Source organism: Miniopterus schreibersii, assembly GCF_964146895.1.
Source record: "Miniopterus schreibersii genome assembly, chromosome: X".
NCBI lineage: Eukaryota > Metazoa > Chordata > Mammalia > Chiroptera > Miniopteridae > Miniopterus > Miniopterus schreibersii.
The window spans coordinates 6,245,204-6,267,575 of NC_138104.1; the positions used below are offsets into that span (position 1 = coordinate 6,245,204).

Below are 22,372 nucleotides of genomic sequence, written 5' to 3' on the forward strand. Positions count from 1 at the left end.
CTTCCCATGAAGTTCATACTGATGTATAAGCTTAGGAAAGAAGATTTGTCTTTAAGGAGTTTTTAAAAAATGATTCATAGATTAAATGCACATCTCATTGAAATGAAACCTTCAATTAAGCGTTTTAAACCCCACTGTTATACAACCTCTTGGTTCATTTATGAGGTTGAATCATGCATGGAACTAACAAACTTCTGTGATCTCTGTTTGCTTACTATTGGGTTGAACGTGTAACACTGAAGTCATTAGAATAGTCAGTAAATCTGACAAATTCATTCATAATAGCCAGGGTATCATTCAGGCTGATACTACACATCCTTTTGTATTGTCTTAAAAACAAAACAAAGCAATCCCAGCCTGGTACAACCCTTACCCTGAAGACTGCTGTGCCATGGGAGTGTTGTGCATAGTTTTTTTCCCTGGAGCCTGTCACTGTGCCCTGGTAAGTTTGCCCTTGAGGAGTGACATTTTAAGTTTTAGATTTTGTCTAGAGTTAATTATGGCTGAAGCCTTGGCCTCTCTTTTTAGGAGGAGGCTGATATCAGAGGATTTATAAGACCACCAATCTAATACTGTACAAACTTAAGAAATAGAATGTTTGAGTTTCACACACACACACACACACACACACACACACACACACACACACACACACACACACACACACATTCCTTTCAACATGAGTTTGAGGCTGAAGGTAGAATAGGTTTTTGTGACCATGGTGATAAAATCCTCTCACCAAGGATTATGGAACTTGGACAGTGGTAACATTATAAAATCATTGTTACCAGTCCTGCTTGCCTACCTCTTGCTTTGTTGTTATATGAGAAATATAAATCCTATTTTGAGCAAAAATACTTTTTATCAAAAATCTTGCTTCATTAAAAATGCATGTATGAATAACTAAGACATTATTTAAGCTACAGAAGACATATTAAGGGCCTTTGCTCCTTTATTTCAGTTGAGTCAGATACATTATAAATAAGAAAATTAGCCATTTATACAATTTTCAGGCCTTTTTAAAAAATCAGTTGTCACATGTAACTCGACATGTTATTTATACATCAAAATAATGTCTGCCATTATACCAATAACATAGTAAATTATATCTCCTTTTTAAAATTTTTGTCTTTGTCACTGAGAAAAGCTAAGGGTTTTTCCATGCCAAGAAAATATTGAGGCAAGTACGATCAGAGTAGATATTTTTAGCAATTATGTTTTCTGCAACTTATTCAATTAAGGGGTCATTAAATCTTTCTTCTAAAACTTCTTATTAGCAGGTAAAGACAGATATCAAATGAGGAAATTAGGTAGATGGCTAATTAAATTTGTATTAAGGCAGATTAAGAAATGACTCTACTGATTATACACCAAAACTATGATTGAGCTTTATATTTAGACTTCCTGTTTTAATCCCCTGGGTATATCACATAGATGTTTCACATCCAGAGAAACTAGCTGTCACTTGGTTTCTTTTTGTCTTGTCACCACCAACAGGCAGTATGAATCTATATCAGCAAGAGAAGGGAAAGAATAAAAATTTAATTGGAAAGGGATCTTTCCATCAGGATTTGAAGAGCTTCATGTATATCTGTGTGACATTGTTATTTGGGTTATATTGTACCAAATAACCGATTTGAATTCTACATTACACTGATTGATGTTTTTTCAGTGATGTAATTGAATTGACCAATCTTTTCATTGCCTTAGAAACACCACCTAAAAGGTTTATGTTTTGATGTTTTGATGTTTTCCAATTAGGTCACTTTGAAATACCTCCAGGGATTGAACATGTCTCCTCTGAACCTCCACATTTTTACTCCTTCTCCGCATGTTGCTGAGTGTGGGTTTCAGAGAGAACTGCACATGGCAGGAGTAAGCAGTGGTAGCGGTGGACATAGGGGCCAAAGAGGGACCAGAGGCAAGAAACTGTCACTGAGGCATAGTGCTCATAGCCACCCCTTGATTTTTTTTCCCATAGGGCCAGTTTTTTGCAAGGGCTACATTTTTTAGACTTCTCAAGTGTGTCTTTCCAAATCTGTCTTCCTTCTACTCTTTTTATTTTGATTGCCTATCCTATGCCAAGCTTGCAAGAAGAGCTAGAACTTCCAGCACTTTGCTGAGTAAGAGTGGTGAGATGGGTACTAGACTTATTGGGGTGGTCACTTCATAAGTGATATAAATTTCTAATCACTATGCTACACTTGAAATTAATATAACATTGTATGTCAAGTGTAATTGAAAAATAGGTCTAAAAAAAGGAATGGTGAGAACAGATATCCTTGCCTTGTTCTTGATCTTAGGGAGGAAATCATTTGATCTTTCACCATTATGTAAGATGCTAGCTGTAGGTTTTCATAGATGCTCTTTATTGAGTTGCAGAAGTTGATTTTTATTCCTATTTTTTCTGGAAGTTTTTTTTCTTGAATGGATGTTCGGTTTTGTCATGTGATATTATCATATGATTTTTCTGTTTAGATTATTATTGTGGGTTACACTGATTGGTTTTTGAATATTTAACCAACCTTTTATCCCTGGGATGAATTACATAGTATACAATTATTTTAATATTGCTGAATTATATTTGTTAATATGTTGTTAAGATATTCATGAAGAATGCTGGTCTGCAGTTTTCTTTTTTTGTGCTGTCTTTGTCTGGTTTTGGTGACCCTAGAAGAGTGACTTTATAAAATGAGTTGGAAAGTGGCCCTTCCTTTTTTATTTTCTATAAGAGATTGTAAAGAATTTGTTTGTAGTGACACTGCTAAACATTTATCATCAATGTCTTGTATTTTTATTAATTGGTTTTCTTTTTTAAAGAAAGAATGTACTAGGATGTCTCTTAGTCATGAGTTTAATAGGTAAAATTAACTTTGTAAAAGAAAGGCAGTATTTTACAACATAATGTATTAATATTAAAAAGACGCGTAAAAGAAGAGTTTTCTGCTAGTTTTCAGTGTATTATATATTCTGATTATTTTACTTTTGGCACTGTGGATAGCCCTACGAAATGAATGTTGCTATTATTTATATTATACTTGTATTATAAGTTGCAAGTTACAAATATGCATGTGGTTAGCGTTGGCTTTGCTTATCTGTTTTGAATAAGTTGAATGGATCAAGTTCAAACTGTGAGTGAAGTTCTTGCCCCAGCCCTGCCATTAAAGTAGCTAGACCTTAACTCCTTGGCTTATTTTCCCCATCAGAAACTGAGGGGCCTGGACACGAAGATCTAACTTTGACCATGTGTAGTTTGGTAAATTTATAGTTTTTTGTTTAGTAATGTACATTTCTATTGATCTTTCCACTTGAAGATATTTATAGTATTTTAGTTGACCTATGTTATAGAATGTTCATGTTAGATTCGTATATTAACATAATTATTATTATTTTTTTTTACAGAGAGACCTCTCTCCCCCAAAGCTATCAAAGGATTTGAAACTACTCCACTTACCAAGAATTATTATTCTGTGGTGAGTGATCAGATGATGAACAAAATTTTTCTTGAGTATATGGAAACTTTTCACTTGTCAAACCACTGATGTGTTGAGGTGACACAAATGGAAGACTGGATAAAGTTGCATTACAAGGGTCTAATGTCAGCTGCATTACAATAGAGCTGTTCTACTTGCAGGCCTCTTACATATGTCTAGTTTTATATCCACTGTACTGAAAAACTGAAGTGAAGCACAAAGATTAAGCTGCAGTGAAAGAGAAATTACAGACATGATGGGGAAATTCAGCAGTTAGGTAGCCACTTTTTTCACTAAATAGCTTTACCAGATATTTAGAAGATAAATTCTCAAGTTCCTCTAATGCAATAAGTTTTCAGTGATTGCATACTGTGATTTTATTGTAGAATCAATCAATTCATTATGATGTCCTCTGAAATATTATCAACTTTGTTCTTGAGGAGAGCCCAAAAAGAAGGCAGCCTTTTGGCACAGAGGGAGGAATTTAATGGCTCTGGCTTAAACACAGATATGTCAAAATATATTAGGTATAAATAGAACATGTGCAATACTCAAAATAAGTTCCTGTTTGAAAAATAGTTAATATCCTTTTCCTTAATCTGATCTCTGCTTTCCTTCATGTTTCCTTTCCTGACTTGGCCTAGTCACTAATGAAAAGGTCAAGTCATGATAACCTCTGAGTTTCCCTGACTGGTAGCCACATCATTCCCCCCACCCCTGCCCCGCTGAAATACAGCATCACTTTTTACCCAAAGTTCTATGTGCATTTATACTGCATGTTCCTTTCATTTTGTGCATGGATGAACAACATTCATGATGTTTAAAAACATCTCTGTACATTTAGGTTTAAAAAAATGAATTTCAGTCTTTAGTGAATTTGCTCCATAATGACATCAGCAGTAGCTGGTATGAAAAATCAAGATAGAACTTCATAGCATAGGGGACAATTTTGTCACCATTTTTTTTTTTTTTTTTTTTTACATTTCTGAGGTTAAAATGTATTACCCAACAGAACTAGGCTCCCTTATCCCTTCCACTCTGACCACTTCTTTTACCTTCTAAGTGACACTCAATGATTTAATTTTTAAAGAAAGACACATTCAGATAGTAGATGAAAATGTTACCATAGCTTCTTCTCCCTGTGGATCTGGAGCATACCATCCATTGTTCTGCTTTAGATCTCTCTGCCTCTGCTGAGTCTACCAACTTAAACTATTTTGGGGATTATCCAAGGCAGATTAACCTCTGTGATTCTTATGGGCCTTATGTAAATCCTGTATATATTATATACAAACTCTATTTGTATCATCCCGCACCTCCTATTGGAGTTCCGTGTACCTTGTTTCTAGTTCCTTACAACTATAAACAATTCAGCAGTAAACATCTTATATGTGTAACTTGGCAAAGTATATAAATATTTGTAGAGTGGATTCCTAGAAGTTAAATTGATGGGTCAAAAGATACATCCAGGGGAGGGCAAAAGTAGGTTTACAGTTGTTCATATGGAAAAATACAATAATCAATTAATAATACAAGAACAAACTGTGCTTCACATATAACTGTAAACCTATGTTGTCCACTCCTGTATGTATATTTTAAAATTTTGATGGATTTTCATCTCAAACCTCAAGCTTAATAAAGAAAATAGAATATCTTGGGGAGTCATAGTGGTCTGTGAAAGAGCTGTAGAGCTTTCTTGTAAATATTTCTGAATTGTTGAGACCAGTTAGACATACTGTTGTAACTAGGTAGGAATATGAAGGAGTTTGGGTTGGTTGTTGGTGTTTTTCTTAATGCACATTTCTTTTGCTTTGAGTATTTAAGCAAAATTTTAGAGGTGATTAATTCAAAGTATGTTCTGAGTGTTCTGATAATCTTCCCAATCTGTGTTGATTGGTTTAAATAAAAATTTCTAGCCCACCCACAGTATTTGGAGACCTGGAAAATCAAGTTTACCTGCATTGAAGCTATCCCTATATGATCTTATATTAACCATTCTTCCCCCCATTCCCCCAACCCAAGAGCTTGTTAGAACTGTAGGACTCTGGGCCCCATACCACACTCACAACATCAAAATCTCTGGCCATAAATCCCAGGAAAAGGCATTTTTAACAACTCCCTCAGCCCCTTCCTCCCCCTTCCCCACCCCAGTTGATTCTGATGTTCACTGAACTAAAGTTTGAGAACCAATAAAGGGATAAGTTGAATGGAAAAGGTAGGATTCTAGGTGTGTCAGGACTTAGATAAGCTGAAAGGGGCTGAAAGAGAATTCAGGCAGGGGGGACTATATGAGCAAATTCACCCAGGCAGGAATGTACATGCAATCCATCCCTGCAGGTCATAGTGTAGACTGCACTCTATTCTTCCCACATCCAAATGCCCCTCTGAAGGTGAAATTCTTTATTCAATGCAACTAGAGTAACACACTTTAAGATGCTGTTCTTAGAAACAAGATGGTGGTACAGGTAGCAGCTATGCCCGCCACCTTCCACAATCACATCAAAATTACAACTAAAATACAGAACCACCATCACTCAGAGCCTCTTGAAATCTAGCTGAACAGAAGCCCCACAACCAGGGAACTGAGGAAGCACCGAGACCAGTAGGAGGGGCGGAGACATGGGCGGATCGGGGCTGAATCCCGGAGACGGGGCCGTGGGCCCACACCCGGTGCCGCGGTTTAAACCCAGGAGGGAATCTCGGTGGTGGAGGTTTCCCGGAGGAGTAAACGGTCCTAGCCCCACATTGGGCCTCCAGCCCAGGGCTCCAGGGCTCCAGGGCTGGGAAGAGACATCTCCACAACTTCGGGCTGTGAAAGCCAGCGGGGACTGTCCCTGAGGGTCCCAGAGGCTGCGGGAGCCTCAGCAGCTCCTCTTAAAGGGCCCGCACACAGACTCACTCAGACGTGCTCCCTCTGACCCCTGGCACCGGGCAGCAGCTTGAAAGGAACCTAGGGCACTTGGGGAGGAACTAACCTGCCTGAAATTGAGGCGAGAGCTGGAGGGGAGGCTTTCTACCAGGCAGAAGAGCTGGCAGAGGCCATAGCTCCATTGGTGAGTCCTCCCTGCACACAGCCAGCATGCAGGCACCATATTTGAATCGCCAGCACCTGGCTCACACCTTTGGCCCCGCCCCGTGACTCCCGGAGGCCCCTCCCCTCCCCACCTGCAGGCTCATCCAGGCCATTTCCAGTGGCTTTTCTATGCAAGTGGCCTCTCGAGCCTCATGCTTAGGACTTTCCTAAAATCTCTCAAACAAGCAGTAGTGTGCCCCATACGGCTTGAAAGTGGCCCCAGGACTGGCATTAGCAGTAGCTGCATTGACTCATAGCTTGGCCTCTCCTGGGCACCTCCAAGCCCAGCACAAGTAGCAGCCAACTACGGTTTGCTGTGTAGCTCATGCTGGGTGGCCCTGGGCAAGGCACTGGCACAGGCTGACTTTGCACCTCCCAGGAGGCCCCAGAGACAGTGGACCTGGTGGTCAGACTCAACCACACTGGATTACAACCCTACCATATCCACGAGTGACACACTCATGGGGCGCACTTGGTGAACATCAAAGCTCCATTGAAGTAAATCCTGCTCCATTGGCATGTCCCCAGCACAGCAGCTCTCTGGCTGTAGTTGCAGCTGGTCCTCACAGCTGATTGGTCCCAGTGATGCCAACAGCAACCAAGTCTCAACTAGAACAGGACAGTGCACACAGCTCACACAGGGGAGCACCTAGACGGCCCAGCTCAGGTAATTGGGAAAGCTGAGCCACTGGACCCTACAGGTCACCTACTACACAAAGCCACTCTACAAATTCCAGGAGACATAGCAGCTCTACCTGATACATAGAAACAAACACCTGGAAACAGCCAAAATGCGGAGGCAAAGAAACATGTCACAAAGGAAAGAACAGAAGAAATCTCCAGAAAAGGAACTAAATGAAATAGAACCAAGCAAGCTAACAGATACAGAGTTCAGAGTAATGGTTATAAGGATGTTTAAGGATATTAGTAAAACTATTACACAAACAAGTGAGACCATTGATGACCTAATAAAGTACCAATTTGAAATGAAGGCTACACAAACTGAAATGAAGAATAATTTACAGGGAATCAACAGTACAGTAGAGGACTCTGAGAATCAAATCAGCAATTTGGAACATGAGGAAACAAAAAACACCCAACCAGAAGAGCAAAAAGAAAAAAGAATGCAGAAATATGAAGGTAGTGTAAGGAATCTCTGGGACAACTTCAAGAGGCCCAACATTCACATTATTGGGGTGCCAGAAGGAGAAGAAAGAGCAAGAAATTGAAAACCTATTTGAAAAAATAATTACAGAAAACTTCCCCTACCTGGGAAAAGAAATAGACTTACAAGTCCAGGAAGCACAGAGGGTCCCAAACAAGAGGAACCCAAAGACGCCCACAGCAGGACACATTATAATTAAAATGCCAAAGGTTAAAGACAAAGAGAGAATCTTAAAAGCAGCAAGAGAAAAGCAGTTAATTACCTACAAGGGAGCACCCATACGACTGTCAGCTGATTTCTCAACAGAAACCTTGCAGGCCAGAGGGATGAAAAGCAAGAACCTACAACCAAGATTGCTCTACCCAGCAAAGCTATCATTTAGAACTGAAGGTCAGATAAAGAGCTTCTCAGACAAGGAAATCTAAAGGAGTTCATCACCACCAGACCAGTACTATATGAAATGTTGAAGGGTCTTCTTTAAGAAGAAGCTAATGAACCAAAGAATCTGACAAACTAAGTGGATCCAGAGACATTGGCGCATGTAACAGACGATCATATTTCAGAGGCAAGAGGGAAGGGGGCTGGAGGTTGAGGAGAGATTGACCAAAGAAGTTATATGCATATGTGCATAACCCATGGACACAGACAATGACGGGGTGAAAGCCTGGAGAGGGGGTGGGAGCGAGGTGGAGGGGTCAATTGGGAGGAAAAAATGGGATGCCTGTAGTGCTTTCAACAATAAAGATAAATTTAAAAAAAAGAAAAAAAAGATGCTGTTCTTTGTGTTGCCACAAATAGGCCAGACTCATAAACTAATATTCAACTGTGGGAATGAATACCTGTCTGCAGAGTGAGAGGTGATATTTCTATACATTAAACTAGAAAAATATAATCAGTAAGGGCTGGCATTTATTTTTTTCTAACTTTTTTCTACTTTATTGTAACTTGTGGCAGATGCTTAAGGAGTATTTCTCACAGAACCTATATGCAATTGGAAAGGTGGGAAGAAGTCTGTGGCATGCTACATGACAAAAATCCCAGGAAACCTGTAATCCTTGCTCTTGTCACCCACATTCTGCTTACCTCCATTTCTCTCACACTCATTTATCTACCCACTTGCTTCTACCCTGAATTTTCTCTGCCTTTTTAGTGCTTATCAGCCTCCCCTTTAAAAAAGACTGTATTTTTAGAGCAGTTTTAGGTTCACAGCAAAATTAAGTAGAAGGTTCAGAGATTTCTCATAGGCCCCCTGCCCACACACATGTACAGCCTCCCTCACTATCAGCATTTCCTATCAGAGTAGTGCATTCGTTGCAAATGAAAACTCTATATTGACACATCATTATCGCCCCGAGTCCATAGTTTACATTAGGGTTCACTCCTGATGTTACACATTCTATAGGTTTGGACGAATGTATAATGACATGTATCCATCATTATAGTATCATACAGAATATTTTCACTTCCCTAAAAATCCTCTGTGCACCAACCTTTTTAAAATCCAGCAGCCTCAACTACCTTACGTATCTATCCATTTGTTCTTTATCCATATCCCCTATTCTTGTTTACCTACCCATTTCCTGTCTTACTCTTCCATACATCTCTTCCATCTGAGGAATGGAGGTAGACAGAGGAGATGACAGTATCTTGTAGAGCCTGTCGGTCAATAATGCTGGTGTTGCTGCCTATTTTGTGAAAGCCACGTACTTGGAGCTCTGAAGTCAGTTATTGCACTTGAATGTAAACAGGTGGCTCTACTGGAATATAAATAAAACATGACATAAATATAGTATATTAATATATTGCCTTTTTCAGTCTCATAAGACTTTACTAACATAAACTAATTTTTACAGGCATCATAATTATCTTAGAAATCCTATAACATGATGTTTTTGCTTTGATTTAAGGTTTCCTAGGGCCATTATAGTCTTCCTTTATCATTGGATATATCTTTATTTTCAGCCTTTATTTATGCATGTTAGCCCCATGAAATAATTTCTCTATTCTTATATGATTCTTTCCCTCAGAATTATAAAAATGAACTCACTCTAAGGACTTTCCAGGAAATGCAGGAAATATATTTTAGTGGAAAATCAATAGCCTAGAATGGAGGTACAAAATGCCTCCATCTTTTTTTCTAAGGCTTTTCACCATCTGTTTATTCTGAATTTAGTCAAAGGTTAATTGAACAAAAGGATACTCAGTTGTCCTTGTGAAGACAGTCAGGGAGGCAAAGACAACGTCTGGATGCAGTCTATTTTAGCAAGTTTGAATGGATTTCATCTCAATCAAATTGTACTGCTCTGAAGTTCGTTGGCCTGCCAAACTCCTTGCCTTCTGACTCACCACTGAGGCCTTCTGTTTGGGAGCACATAGCCTTCTCTGTCTGCTTCCCTTTTTATCCTTTTACAGTAGATGCCCCGTGGTTTGAAAAATAAAGAACCAGTCTCAGAAGTTCATCAGTTGGTCATTTGAGGTTGAGGAAAGCAATAAATGTCCAAGTGAACTTGGGAAAGAATCCCAAACATTCACCTTGATGAGCATGTCTACTTCTCAAACCACAGCATGGACAGTATTTTAATGCATTACCATTCAAAAATATTTTTGCATTATTTAATGAAGGACTAATTAATCACTCGTATCAATTTAGTTTTGAAAAGTCAGCATTCAGGCACTCTCAAAACTGGCAACAATATGAATTTAATGTTCATTTTTGGTTTAGCTCTCCAGAACTGACTCAAAGGCACAGAAAGTATCTCCTTGCTTACCTCACTTTTGCCTTCTGTATGTCCCATGCTAGTGGTTCCAACAGAGATGGAAGTCTCGAAAGTGTGCTGCCTCACCTAGCAAGTAAACCCACTGGAACAGGACAGTTGGCACCTTTCTTGCAAAATCTTAGTGATTTCTTTTACAGGAGCCCCAGATAGTACATCTGAAACGAATACAAAGTAATATTGAATGTCAACGGTAATTGAAAATAAAAAAAATAAAGGAGCCCCAGATACTAGCATTTTAAAGAAAGTTAAAATAATAAAGCTGTTTCAATGGGGAAAGGGAGGTTGAATTATAGCAACCATGGAATTAAAGAAAAGCTGTTTAATTGTTTTACAAATCATATTTTAAATATGTCAATATGATTTTTAAATTTTCAATTACAGTTGACATACAATATTATATTAGTTTCAGGTGTACAACATAGTGATTAGACATTGATGTACCTTATGATGTGACCATTCCATTAAGTCTAATACCCACCTGACATCATACATAGTTATTATAATATATAAATCACATTTCTTGATGTAAATAATATCTGTGGTTTTTCTAATTTAAAAATTCCCTTTAAGCAATGATTATTTGGTTTGGGTTTTTTTTATTTTGTTTTTCTCTTTTTCAACAGGCAGTAAAATTTTGGTAGTGTGACAGTTACAGACAACAGTGCTTGAAAGAAGGATAAGGACGTGGATGGCTCATTACCAGATATGTTATTTTTAGAAAAATGTGAACAAAAGGAGAGGATTAGATAACTTGATTTCCTGCTGAACATAAGTGCAAGGCATGTCACCATCTTTTTCCCTCCTAATACAAATACTAAAGACAAACAAATAAATATTGTTAACAAAGCAATCTGAATATGAGCTTTACCTTTTATTTAGTATAATATGGTACCATTGAATTCTAGTGCAGTTCTTTCCATTTCTAAGGATAAAAAAATGAGTACTAGTGCTGACCATGAGTGTAAGTGATTACTTGAGGTACTGCAGTGAACAATAGCTCAGCTGGGCAGAGAGCTATAAAGATGGACAAATTTAAGTTGGAAGGACAAGAAACTGTATAAAGATTTGAAGTCAGAAATAAACAGAAGTTTTTATTAACAAATGAGAAATTAGTGCTTTGACTAAAAAAAACAGCTTTATTGACATAATTCACATATCACAAAACTTACCTTTTAAAAGTGTACAATTCACTGATTTTTAGTAAATTAACAGAGTTGTGTGATCGCTAGCTTATTTTATAACATTTTCATCATCTCAATAAGAAACTTTGTACCCATTAGCAGTCACTCCCTCCAAGCCCTTGGTAACCAATAATCTTTTTGTTTCTATGGATTTTACCTATTCTAGACATTTCACATAAATTGAATCATACAATATTTGTTCTTTTATGTCGGCTTCTTTCACTTAGCATGATGTTTTCAAGGTTCCTCCATGTTGTAGCATGTATCAGTACTTCTTTTTATGGCTGAATAATCTTCCAGTTGTATGGATATACCAGATTTTGTATATCCATTCTTTAGTTGAGGGACCTTTGGATTATTTTCACTTGTTGGTTATTATAAATAATGTTGCTGTGAAAATTCATGTGCAAATTTTTGTGTGGACTTATCTTTTTATTTCTCTAGGAGTGGAATTGGTAGGTGATTTGTTAACTCAATGTCTAACTTTTTGAGGAACTGCCAAAATGTTTTACACAGCAGCTACAGCTTTTAACATTCCCACCAGCAATGTATGAGGGTTCCAGTTTCTCCACCTTCTCACCAACACTTACTGTATGCTTTTTCTTTCTTTGTATTATAGCCATTTTAATGAGATAAGTGTGAAGTAGTATCTCATTGTAATTTTGATTAGCATTTCCCTAATGGTTAATGATGTTGAGCATGTTTTTGTGCTCATTGGCCACATATATATCTTCTTTGGAGAAATATCTATACAGATCTTTTCCCAAATTTTAATTGATTATTTTTATTGTTCAGTTGTAAGAGTTCTTTATATATTCATATACTACCCTCATGAGATGTATAATTTGTAAATATTTCTCCTATTCTTTGGGTTTTCTTTTTACTTTTTTGATAACGTCCTTTTGTCACATAAATTTTTAAATTTTCATAAACTCTAATTTATTTTTTCTCTTGTTGCTTGTGCTTTTGGTGTCATCCAAGATTTCACGATCGAATCCAGGTCTTGAAGATTTTCTTCCTGTTTCCTTCTAAAGTTTTGTAGTTTTAAGTCTTGAATCCATTTTGAGTTAATTTTTATATGGTGTGAAGTAGGAGTACAAATTATTTCTTTTTTTTTTTTTAATTTATCTTTATTGTTGAAAATATTACAGGTGTCCCATTTCCCCCCCCCCCAGTTGACCCCCTCCACCTCGCTCCCACCCCCTCCCCAAGCCTTCATTCCGTCATTGTCTGTGTCCATGGGTTATGCACATATGCATATAACTTCTTTGGTTAATCTCTTCCCACCCTCCAACCACCTTCCCTCTTGCCTCTGAAATATGATCGTCTGTTACATGCGTCAATGTCTCTGGATCTATTTAGTTCATCAGATTCTTTTGTTCATTAGCTTCTTCTTAAATAAGACCCTTCAACATTTCCTGTAGTGCTGGTTTGGTGGTGGTGAACTCCTTTAGCTTTTCCTTGTCTGAGAAGCTCTTTATCTGACCTTGAGTTCTAAATGATAGCTTTGCTGGGTAGAGTAATCTTGGTTGTAGTTCCATGTTTTTCATCCCTTTGAATATTCCTTGCCGCTCCCCTCTGGCCTGCAAGGTTTCTGTTGAGAAATCAGCTGACAGTCGTATGGGTGCTGCTTTTCTCTTGCTGCTTTTAAGATTTTTTGTCTTTAACCTTTGACATTTTAATTATGATGTGTCCTGCTGTGAGCCCCTTTGGGTTCCTCTTGTTTGGGACACTCTGTGCTTCCTGGACTTGTAAGTCTATTTCTTTCCCCAGGTAGGAGAAGTTTTCTGTAATTATTTTTTCAAGTAGGTTTTCAATTTCTTGCTCTTTCCTCTCCTTCTGGCATCCAATAATACGAATGTTGGGCCTCTTGAAGTTGTCCCAGAGGCTCCTTATACTATCTTCATATTTCTGGATTCTTTTTTCTTTTTGCTCTTCTGGTTGGGTGTTTTTTGTTTCCTCATGTTCCAAATTGCTGATTTGATTCTCAGCATCTTCTACTCTATTGTTGATTTCCTATAAATTATTCTTCATTTCAGTTTGTGTGGCATCGATTTTCTTAATTATTTTCGTCATTCTCTCACTAATATCCTTGAGCATCCTTATAACCATTATTATGAACTCTGTATCTATTAGCTTGCTTGGATCTATTTCATTTAGTTTCTCTTCTAGAGATTTCTTCTGTTCTTTCCTTTGTGACATGTTTCTTTGCCTCCGCATGTTGGCTGCTTCCTGGTGTTTGTTTCTATGTATCAGGTAGAGCTGCTATGTCTCCTGGAATTTGTAGAGTGGCTTTGTGTAGTAGGTGTTTTGTAGGGTCCAGTGGCTCAGCCTCCCCAGTCACCTGAGCTGGGTCTTCTAGGTGCTCCCCTGTGTGGGCCGTGTGCACTGTCCTGTTGTAGTTGAGCCTTGGTTGCTGTTGGCATCACTGGGAGGAATTGACCCCCAGGCCAATCAGCTGTGAGGACCAGCTGCAACTACAGCCAAAGAGCTGCTGTGCTGGAGACACCCCTATGGAGCAGGATTTACTTCAGTGGAGCTTTGGTGTTCACCAAGTATGCCCGTTGAGTGTGTCACTAGTGGATGTGGTAGGGCTGTAATCCAGCGTGGTCGAGTCTGACCATTGGGTGCACTGTCTCTGAGGTCTCCTGGGAGGTGCAAAGTCAGCCTGTGCCAGTGCCTTGCCCAGGGCCACCCAGCATGACCTACACAGCAACCCATAGTCGGCTGCTCCTTGTGCTGGGCTTGGAGGAGCCCAGGAGAGGCCAAGCTATGAGCCAATGCAGCTGCCGCTAGTGCCAGGCCTGGGGCGGCTTATCAAGCCGTATGGGGCACGCTGCTGCTTATTTGAGAGATTTTAGGAAAGTCCTAAGCATGAGGCTCTGGAGGCCACATGCATAGAAAAGCTACTGGAAATGGCCTGGATGAGCTGCAGGTGGGGAGGGGCGGGGCCTCTGGGAATCACGGGGCGGGGCCAAAGGTGTGAGCCAGGTGCTGGCGGTTCAAATATGGCGCCTGCCTGCCTGCTCTGTGCAGGGAGGACTCGCCAAAGGAGCAACGGCCTCCGCCAGCCCTTCTGCCTGGGAGGAAGCCGCCCCTCCGCCTCTCGTCCGGATCTCAGGCAGGTTAGTTCCCCCCGAGTGTCCCGGGTCCTTTCAGGCTGCTGCCCAGCGCTGGGCTCAGAGGGAGCGTCCGAGTGAGTCTGTGCCGGGCCCTTTAGAGGAGCTGCTGGGGCTCCCGCAGCCTCCGCGACCCTCAGCGACAGTCCCCGCTGGTTTCACTGCCCAGAGTTGTGGGGACGTCTCTTCCCGGCTTGGAGCCCTGGGCTGGGGGCCTGCTGTGGGGCTGGGACCCCTCGCTCCTCCGGGAAACCCCCGCCGCTGAGATTCCCTCCCGGGTTTACCCGCGGCACCGGGTGTGGGCCTGTGGCTGAGTCTCCAATTCAGCCCCGACCCGCCTGCTTCTCAGCTTCTCCTACCGCTCCCGATGCTTCTTCAGTTCCCTGGTTGTAGGGCTTTTGTTCAGCCAGATTTTAGGAGGCTCCGAGTGACGGTGGTTCTGTATTTTAGTTGTAATTTTGATGTGGTTGTGGAAGGCCGCGCTTGCAGCTGTTACCTGCGCCACCATCTTGTTTCCTCTCCCAAATTATTTCATTTACATGTAGATATCCAGTGATCCTAACACCAGTTGTTGAAAAGGATGTTCCTTCCCTAGTGAAATGTCTTGTTATGTTACCCTTGTCAAAAATCAATTGACCATGGGTTCGTTTCTGGACTCTCAATTCTATTCCATTGATCTATGTTTCTGCCCTATGCCAGTACTAAACTCTTTTGTTACTGTAGCACTGCAATGAGTTTTGAAAAGGGAAAGGGTACCCTTTAACTTTGCTCTTCTTTTTGAAGATTTTAAGAGTTTGTAAAGGATTGATTTTGGTAGAATTAGCCATGCCATCCTGGGCTTTAACTTGTGAGAAGTTGTTTTGACTAGTAATTCAATCTCTTTACTTGTTGTAGATTTATTCAGATTTTCTATTTTTTTTTGTGAGTTAGTTTTGGTAGTTTGTGCTGTTCTAGAAATTATTTTATTTTTTTTAGTGATTGACCTAGAGTTTGCAATATACATTTAAAACTAGTCCAAGTGTACTTTTAAATAATACTGTACTGCTTCACAGGTAGTGCAAGTACCTTATAACAACAATGTATTCCTAATTCCTTCCTCCCATTATTTCTATTTCTATTATTATTTTGAACAAACTTACCTGTTAGATCAATTAAGAGTAAAAAAATAAAAGTTTTTACTTTATCTTCACTATTGCTTTTCCCATGCTTTCTTTTTTGTATGTAGATCTGGGTTTCTGAAATTTAGCATTTTCCTTCTCTCCAAAGAACTTTTAAAAAATATTTTTTGCAAGGCAGATCTATTTGCAAAAATTTCCCTCAATTTTTGTATATTCAAGAAAGTATTTCTTCTTGACTTTTGGAAAAAGTTTCACAGGATACAGAATTCCAGGTTGGTGGAGTTTTTTCTCAACACTTTAAATATTTCACTCCATTCTCCTCTTGCTTGCATGGTTTCTAAGGAGAAGTCAAATGTAATTCTTATCTTGGATCCTCTATAGGTAAGCTGTTTTTCCCCTCTGGCTTCTTTTAAGTTTTTATCTTTATCTCTGATGTTTCTAGAGTTTGAAAATAATATGACTAGGTGGTTTTTTTTTTTTTGCACGGGGGACATTTATTCTGCTTGGTTTTCTCTGAGCTTCCTGGATCTGTGGTTTGGTGTCTGACACTAATTTGGGCAAATTCTCAGTCATAGTTGTTTCAAATATTTCTCCTGTTCCTTTTTCTCTTTCTTCTGGTGTTCTCATCACACGTTGTTATACCTTTAGTAGCTGTCCCCCAGTTTTCAAGTATTCTGTTCCAATGTTTTGGCCTTTTTTTCTATTTGCTTTTCAGTTTTGGAAGTTTCTATTGACATGTCCTCAAGCTCAGAGATCCTTTCCTCAGTGGCTCAGCCTACTAATGAACCCACCCAAGGCAGTCTTCATTTCTTTTACAGTGTTTTTTATCTTTAGCATTTCATTTTTCTTTCTTAGTATTTCTCTCTGTCTACAATATCCATCTATTTTTGCAAGTTATCTACTTCTCCCATTATGGGTGTTAGCATATGAATCATAGTCACATTAAAATCCTGATCTGGTAACTCTAACATTCCTGCCACATTTGACTCTCATTCTAATGTTTGCTCTGTCTCTTCAAGCTGTGTTTTTTGCATTTTAGTATGCTTTATAATTTTTTTGTTGGAAGCCAGACATGATGTACTAGGTAAAAGGAATTGCAGTAAATAGGCTGTTAGTAATGATATGGTGAGGTGTGGAGAAGTGTTTTAAAGTCCTATGATTAGTTCTCAGTCTTTTGGTGAGTTTATGTCTCTAGATTGTAAGCTTCACCAGTGCTTCTCAGTATTTTTCTTTTTCCTCCCTTAGGTGGAACAGCAAGGCCAGAGGTAGCCAGAGTTTGGTATTTTCCTTCTCCTGGATATGTTAGGCTCTGCTAAAACCCCAATAGGTTAGGTTATGGTAAAATTATTGCTCTCTTGAGAGGAGACTTTGTTACAAAGAATAGAATAATCTGGTGTTTTTCAATATGACTACTTTTCCTTTCCCCTTTCTGAAGCATGAGTGGGCTTGTCCTCCTGTCTTCATTGTGAGAACCCTGTAGAGCTACTAGAAGTAAAACTCACAAAGGTGGGTATACTCCCCTATGAGTGGGCCCCTGGAGTTTTTAACTTTCAGACTTTTTACACTGAGCCCCCAGCTATTCATCATTTCAGTTCAGGTTTTCCTACCTGGGTACTGATTCCCATGGAGGCTTCTGCTCCTGGGTTTCTGCTCCAGCAAGTTTTGATTCTCTGTATCTGCCTCTCTGTCTCTCCAGAGAGAGTAGCATTTTCTCCTGTGACTTCAATTCCCTGAAGGATATAAGAGAAGTTTTTTTGTTGTTTTGTTTTTCCCCAGTTTGTTCAGCTTTTTACTTTTTGTTAGGATGGAGTAATGACTTTCAAGCTCCTTAAATGCAAGACCAGAAACCAGAAGTTCTCTTCTTATTTGATATAAGCATTTACAGCTATAGATTTGTCTCCTAAGCACTGCTTTAACTGCATCCCATATGTTCTTTTATGTTGCAGGTTATTTTTTTAAATTCATCTCTAGTTAGTTTCTAATTTTCTTTCTTGTGCTTAGACTTCCTATGGGGGGTAACATTTTAATTTCATTATTGGATTAATTTCAGAGAGCATTAACCCCTCCAGGCACCTACATTTACACCCTTAAAGAATAATTACTGAAGAATAGAGGAACTGAGAGTAGACATTAATGGCTGGGGAGGAGGGGCTACCATTTAAGCCCCACCTTTTTAAATTGTTGACACTATTACATATGTCCCCATTGTCCACCCCTTTGCCAGCCTCCATCCACCCTACCCCTGCCCCCCTTCCCTCTGGCCATTACCACACTGTTGTCTGTGTCCATGTGTCATGTATACATGTTCTTTGGCTAATCCCTTCACCTCCTTTCATCCAATCCCCCCACCCCCCTCCCCTCTGACAGCTGTCAGTCTGTTCCACGTACCCATGCTTCTGTTTCTATTTTCTTCATCAGTTAATTTTGTTCATTAGATTCCACACATAAGTGAGATCAAATGATATTTGTCTTTCTCTGACTATAATCCCCAGCTTTTGAAGCCACCCTGTGGCCTGTGTTTTTCTAAAGCAGTGTTTCTCAACTAGGGGGTGATATTGCCATTCAGGTGACATTTGACAGTGTCTAGACACATTTTTGGTTGTCACAACTGGGGTATGGGGTGGCGTGCAACTGGCATTTAGTGGAGCGAGGTCAGAGATGCTGCTAAACATCCTACAGTGCATAGGGCAACCCCTCAAAGCACAGAATTATCTGGTCTGAAATGTCAACACTGTTGCCATTAAGAAACCTTTTTTAACTCCTAAAATTGGTGAGACTATTTCCCACTCACCCAGCAGCACCTACCTGTACAGTGTCTTACTACCTCTTCACAGTGGTCACCAGAGGTACGTGAAATGTCACAATTAGAGACGAGGCAAGCAAAGCCTTAAAGCTCAACCAACAACCTATCAGTCATTAGCAGAGGGTGAACAACCACCCTCCGTACCAGTTGTTTCCCAAAAAGCCCACAGCTACCTGGGCTCTGCTTGCTTTGTTCATTCTACTTTTCAAAAGCAGATCATCATGCATTGTCTTCTGAGTATGTCTGGCATATTGGTAGACTCAGATGCTTCTCCTAGCTAAGAATGCTTCACATCGTCTTGTTTAATATTTCCCTGTACAAAAAGAGTGGAAACTCCCTTTGGGCAACATGGCATCTAGCCCTGAGTAGACATTCAATAAATTTTTTGTTGGAAGAATTACGCGATATGAGAGAAAGTATATCAAAATGTTAGCTTGATCATCTCTAGGAGCTCAAAGTGAAGGTTGTAGGTGCCTCCAAAGAGGCTGGGAAATGGAGTGTGACCCTAGAACTGATGGGGGAAGAGAAATTGTGGGCCAGTACATTGATTGTTTTGCTTATAGGATTTAATTGGTTTGCCATTAAAAATACTGATAAGCATTATTTCCCTTGTTAAATTTCTCACATTTCAGCTTCCCTTTGTCTTTGAATTGTTTATATTAGCATCTTTTACCTTTATTAAAAGACCAGTTTTAACCCCATTTGAGAGAATTCAGTGTCCCCTGATTTTGTTCTCTAAAGGTCTTATCAAAAACATAGCTTAAAAAATATTTTGTGATGTTTGACATCAGTTATTGTTAAATTATCCAGACATTGAATCACTACAATAAGCCCTCACTTAACATCGTCAAGAGGTTTTGTGATATTAAATGAAACGATGTATAGCAAAACCAGTTTTACCATAGACTAATTGATATAAACAAGAGTTAGGTTCCTACAGCATCTCATTAACATTATAACAAAACGATGTTGAACAAAACAACATTATTCAAGGACCTGCTCTGTGGTTTAAGGTAGTTGGTCTCAATTTTTCCATCCATAAAATGGGAATAAATGATCCTTTATTAGCTAGTTGAGACTTTTCTTGAGGATAAATGCTTTAAAGCATACAAAAGTATTCTGAACAGTACTGTGTAAATGGCAAGGTGCTTCAATTATGGGTAACTGAAAATTTATGTTTGTCTGAGTCATACAATATAACTCCTTGTGATACAATTATAAAAGTAGTTTGCTAGAGTGAAACAAAGTGCCTTCAGACTTTGTGCTTCTTACTTACACTGTTAGCCTGAGTAAATGGGACTTTTTCCCTGGTAATTTGATAAAAAGATCTAAAGGTATATTTTACTTTGGACTATTCTGATAATTACAATACCTTACCTTTTTTTCTCCACAGGTGTTACAGAACATACTGGACACCGAAAAAGATTATGCTAAAGAACTTCAGTCTCTTCTTGTTACTTACTTAAGACCCCTGCAGTCCAATAACAAGTAAGCTTTCTATTTGAAACCCCTCACTAAATAAAGCAAGATAACATCAGCATATGGAGTCATTACTCTCATGTCACTGAATAATTGATTTTGCCCTTTAGAAGAATTTCCACAGCTCACAGGCTGCTGAGAACATGGTCAAGGCAACAGAAAGTATGATTTCTTTTTGGAGAGCTTGGCTTTCTTTCTCTCTGGCTGTGGAAGGGATGAGTAGATCTACATTTCTGCCTTTCACAATTTCTATCTTGTACATTTTAAAAGTGATACATCTAGTTTTACCTTACAGAAAAAGGACTTGCTGGTGTTTTTGTCCAGAAAGCACAGAAACTGAAAATTCTCATGCTCACTCTGACCTTTGCTTGCCAGGGCATAAACTCTTTCCCATACTCTGAGAGTGGAAGAATGTGGCATTTTGTGAATGTTCATAAGAGCAATTCAAGGCAATATTTTACCCAGGCAAACGTGAATGATAAAGAGATGTTAAAATGTGTGTGTTTTTAAAAAATAAAATGTTCTAACCTTATTCTGGTCTTAGAAATCTGAAGTAATTGTCTGAGGCCTGAATTAAAAGCTTAATTTTCACAAATGAAAAATCTTGGCCATTCATTTTTGGGGGTCTTATAAGCACAGCATATTTAACAAACAGTGACTAACTGCATTTGTTTGTGTTTTTATGTTAATTGATTAACCTTTACTAGAGATTATGATTGATAAGTCAAGTAGAAAATTTAGCAGTTGGTTTGTATAATGTTATCTTACTAAGAGTTTATTTTGCTAGACAGTTGCCTAAACTATTCACTTCAGAATTAAGTAAGTTTAATATATTTCCCTACTTTTCTCCTTTTTTCCAAATCTTGTTTGCTTAGGCATAATGTCTTGCTAAATTTTCCACTTGGTTCTTTTCATGGCACTATGGGAATCTTACTTCAGTATGAAAGGATTTTGTATTTCTGTGTTTTGTAAAAGTTTAAACATAACCAACAAAGTGTCTTTTGTCATTATTATGTAAAACATGAAGTATTCTGTGAATCATAGTTCTTAGAGCTGAATGGAACGTCAATGAATCATTGGGTCTAGTGCCCTGGAAAAAATTACTATCCCTATTGAATAAATAAGAAAACTGAAGTCCATAAAGGTTTTCTGCTGTACCCATCACACAGCCAGTCAGTTGCCAGACTGGACCCACTGCATCTCCTGCCACTGAGTGAAATGTGCCTTTCATTTTTCTGGAGGTGACAGGCAAAGGAGGAGAGGGAAACTGAAACGGTAACCCTGGGAGGGGAGATGGTAAGATTTCAAATGAAGGAGTGACTGATGAGTAATCAAGAAACAGTACGAGGAAAGGAAAGGAAAAGAGCCAGGGCAGAGGAGGTGAGAGACCTGAGTCAGAAATGAACTGTTCCCAAATAAATTCGAAATGTGGTTATATCAAGTTTCCATTGGTTCTGTCTTGTAGACCCCAGAGTGATTTAAGCCAAACCAGGTTGGTTATTGTCTGATCCTGAAAGGGCCAATAAGTCCCAGTTAGGTTCTAGGGGCTGTGAGAGAGCAACAGCCAGGGAAGCTGGCTGAAGGTTTCACTTCTGACACCCATAACAGGGGTTTTCCAGCTTGTGGTTCAGGAGGACATTAGAATAGAGGAACTAGGAGCTTTTTATACTCTAGGTGTTATTGGTAATGTTTGTTGGGGTCTTACTTTTCTTTGTCAGCAAAAATTACTCTCTTGGAGGCATTCTCCTAATATTACTATAGTAAGGAGAAAGGGCATGTGGCAGACACTGGCCATTTATTTATTTATTTATTTATTTATTTATTTATTTATTAAATATATCTTTATTGATTTCAGAGAGAGGAAAGAAGAGGGAGAGAGATAGAAACATCAATGGTGAGAGAGTCATTGATCGAGCCCACAACCTGGGCATGTGCCCTGACCAGGAATCAAACCCCAATCCCCTGGATCCTAGGACGCTCAACCGCTGAGCCACACCTGACCGGGCCAACACTGGCCTTTTAAGTAAACCTTCAGCAAAGTTTTCTCCCAAAAAGTGGTTAATAGTGTGGAGTCTGGAGCTAGAACATTTTGATTCAAATTCTGGCCTCATTATTCACTGGCTTTGTGACTTGGGGTGATTTGTGTAACCTCTCTATGCCTGGGTTTCTTACAGGGAAAATAGA

At 39.2% G+C, this 22,372-nt stretch overlaps 1 protein-coding gene across 5 annotated transcripts in view; it reads left to right on the top strand.

Annotated features, from left to right (window-relative positions):
- The window catches only part of ARHGEF6 (Rac/Cdc42 guanine nucleotide exchange factor 6), a 101,833-nt gene that overhangs the window by 39,172 nt on the left and 40,289 nt on the right, over positions 1-22,372 (top strand). For all 5 annotated transcript variants that reach the window (XM_081126496.1, XM_081126495.1, XM_081126498.1 and 2 more), the window contains 2 exons: positions 3,403-3,473; positions 20,103-20,197. In XM_081126496.1, coding sequence (XP_080982622.1) covers positions 3,403-3,473; positions 20,103-20,197 — 166 coding nt within the window. The remainder of the gene's footprint in view (positions 1-3,402; positions 3,474-20,102; positions 20,198-22,372) is intronic.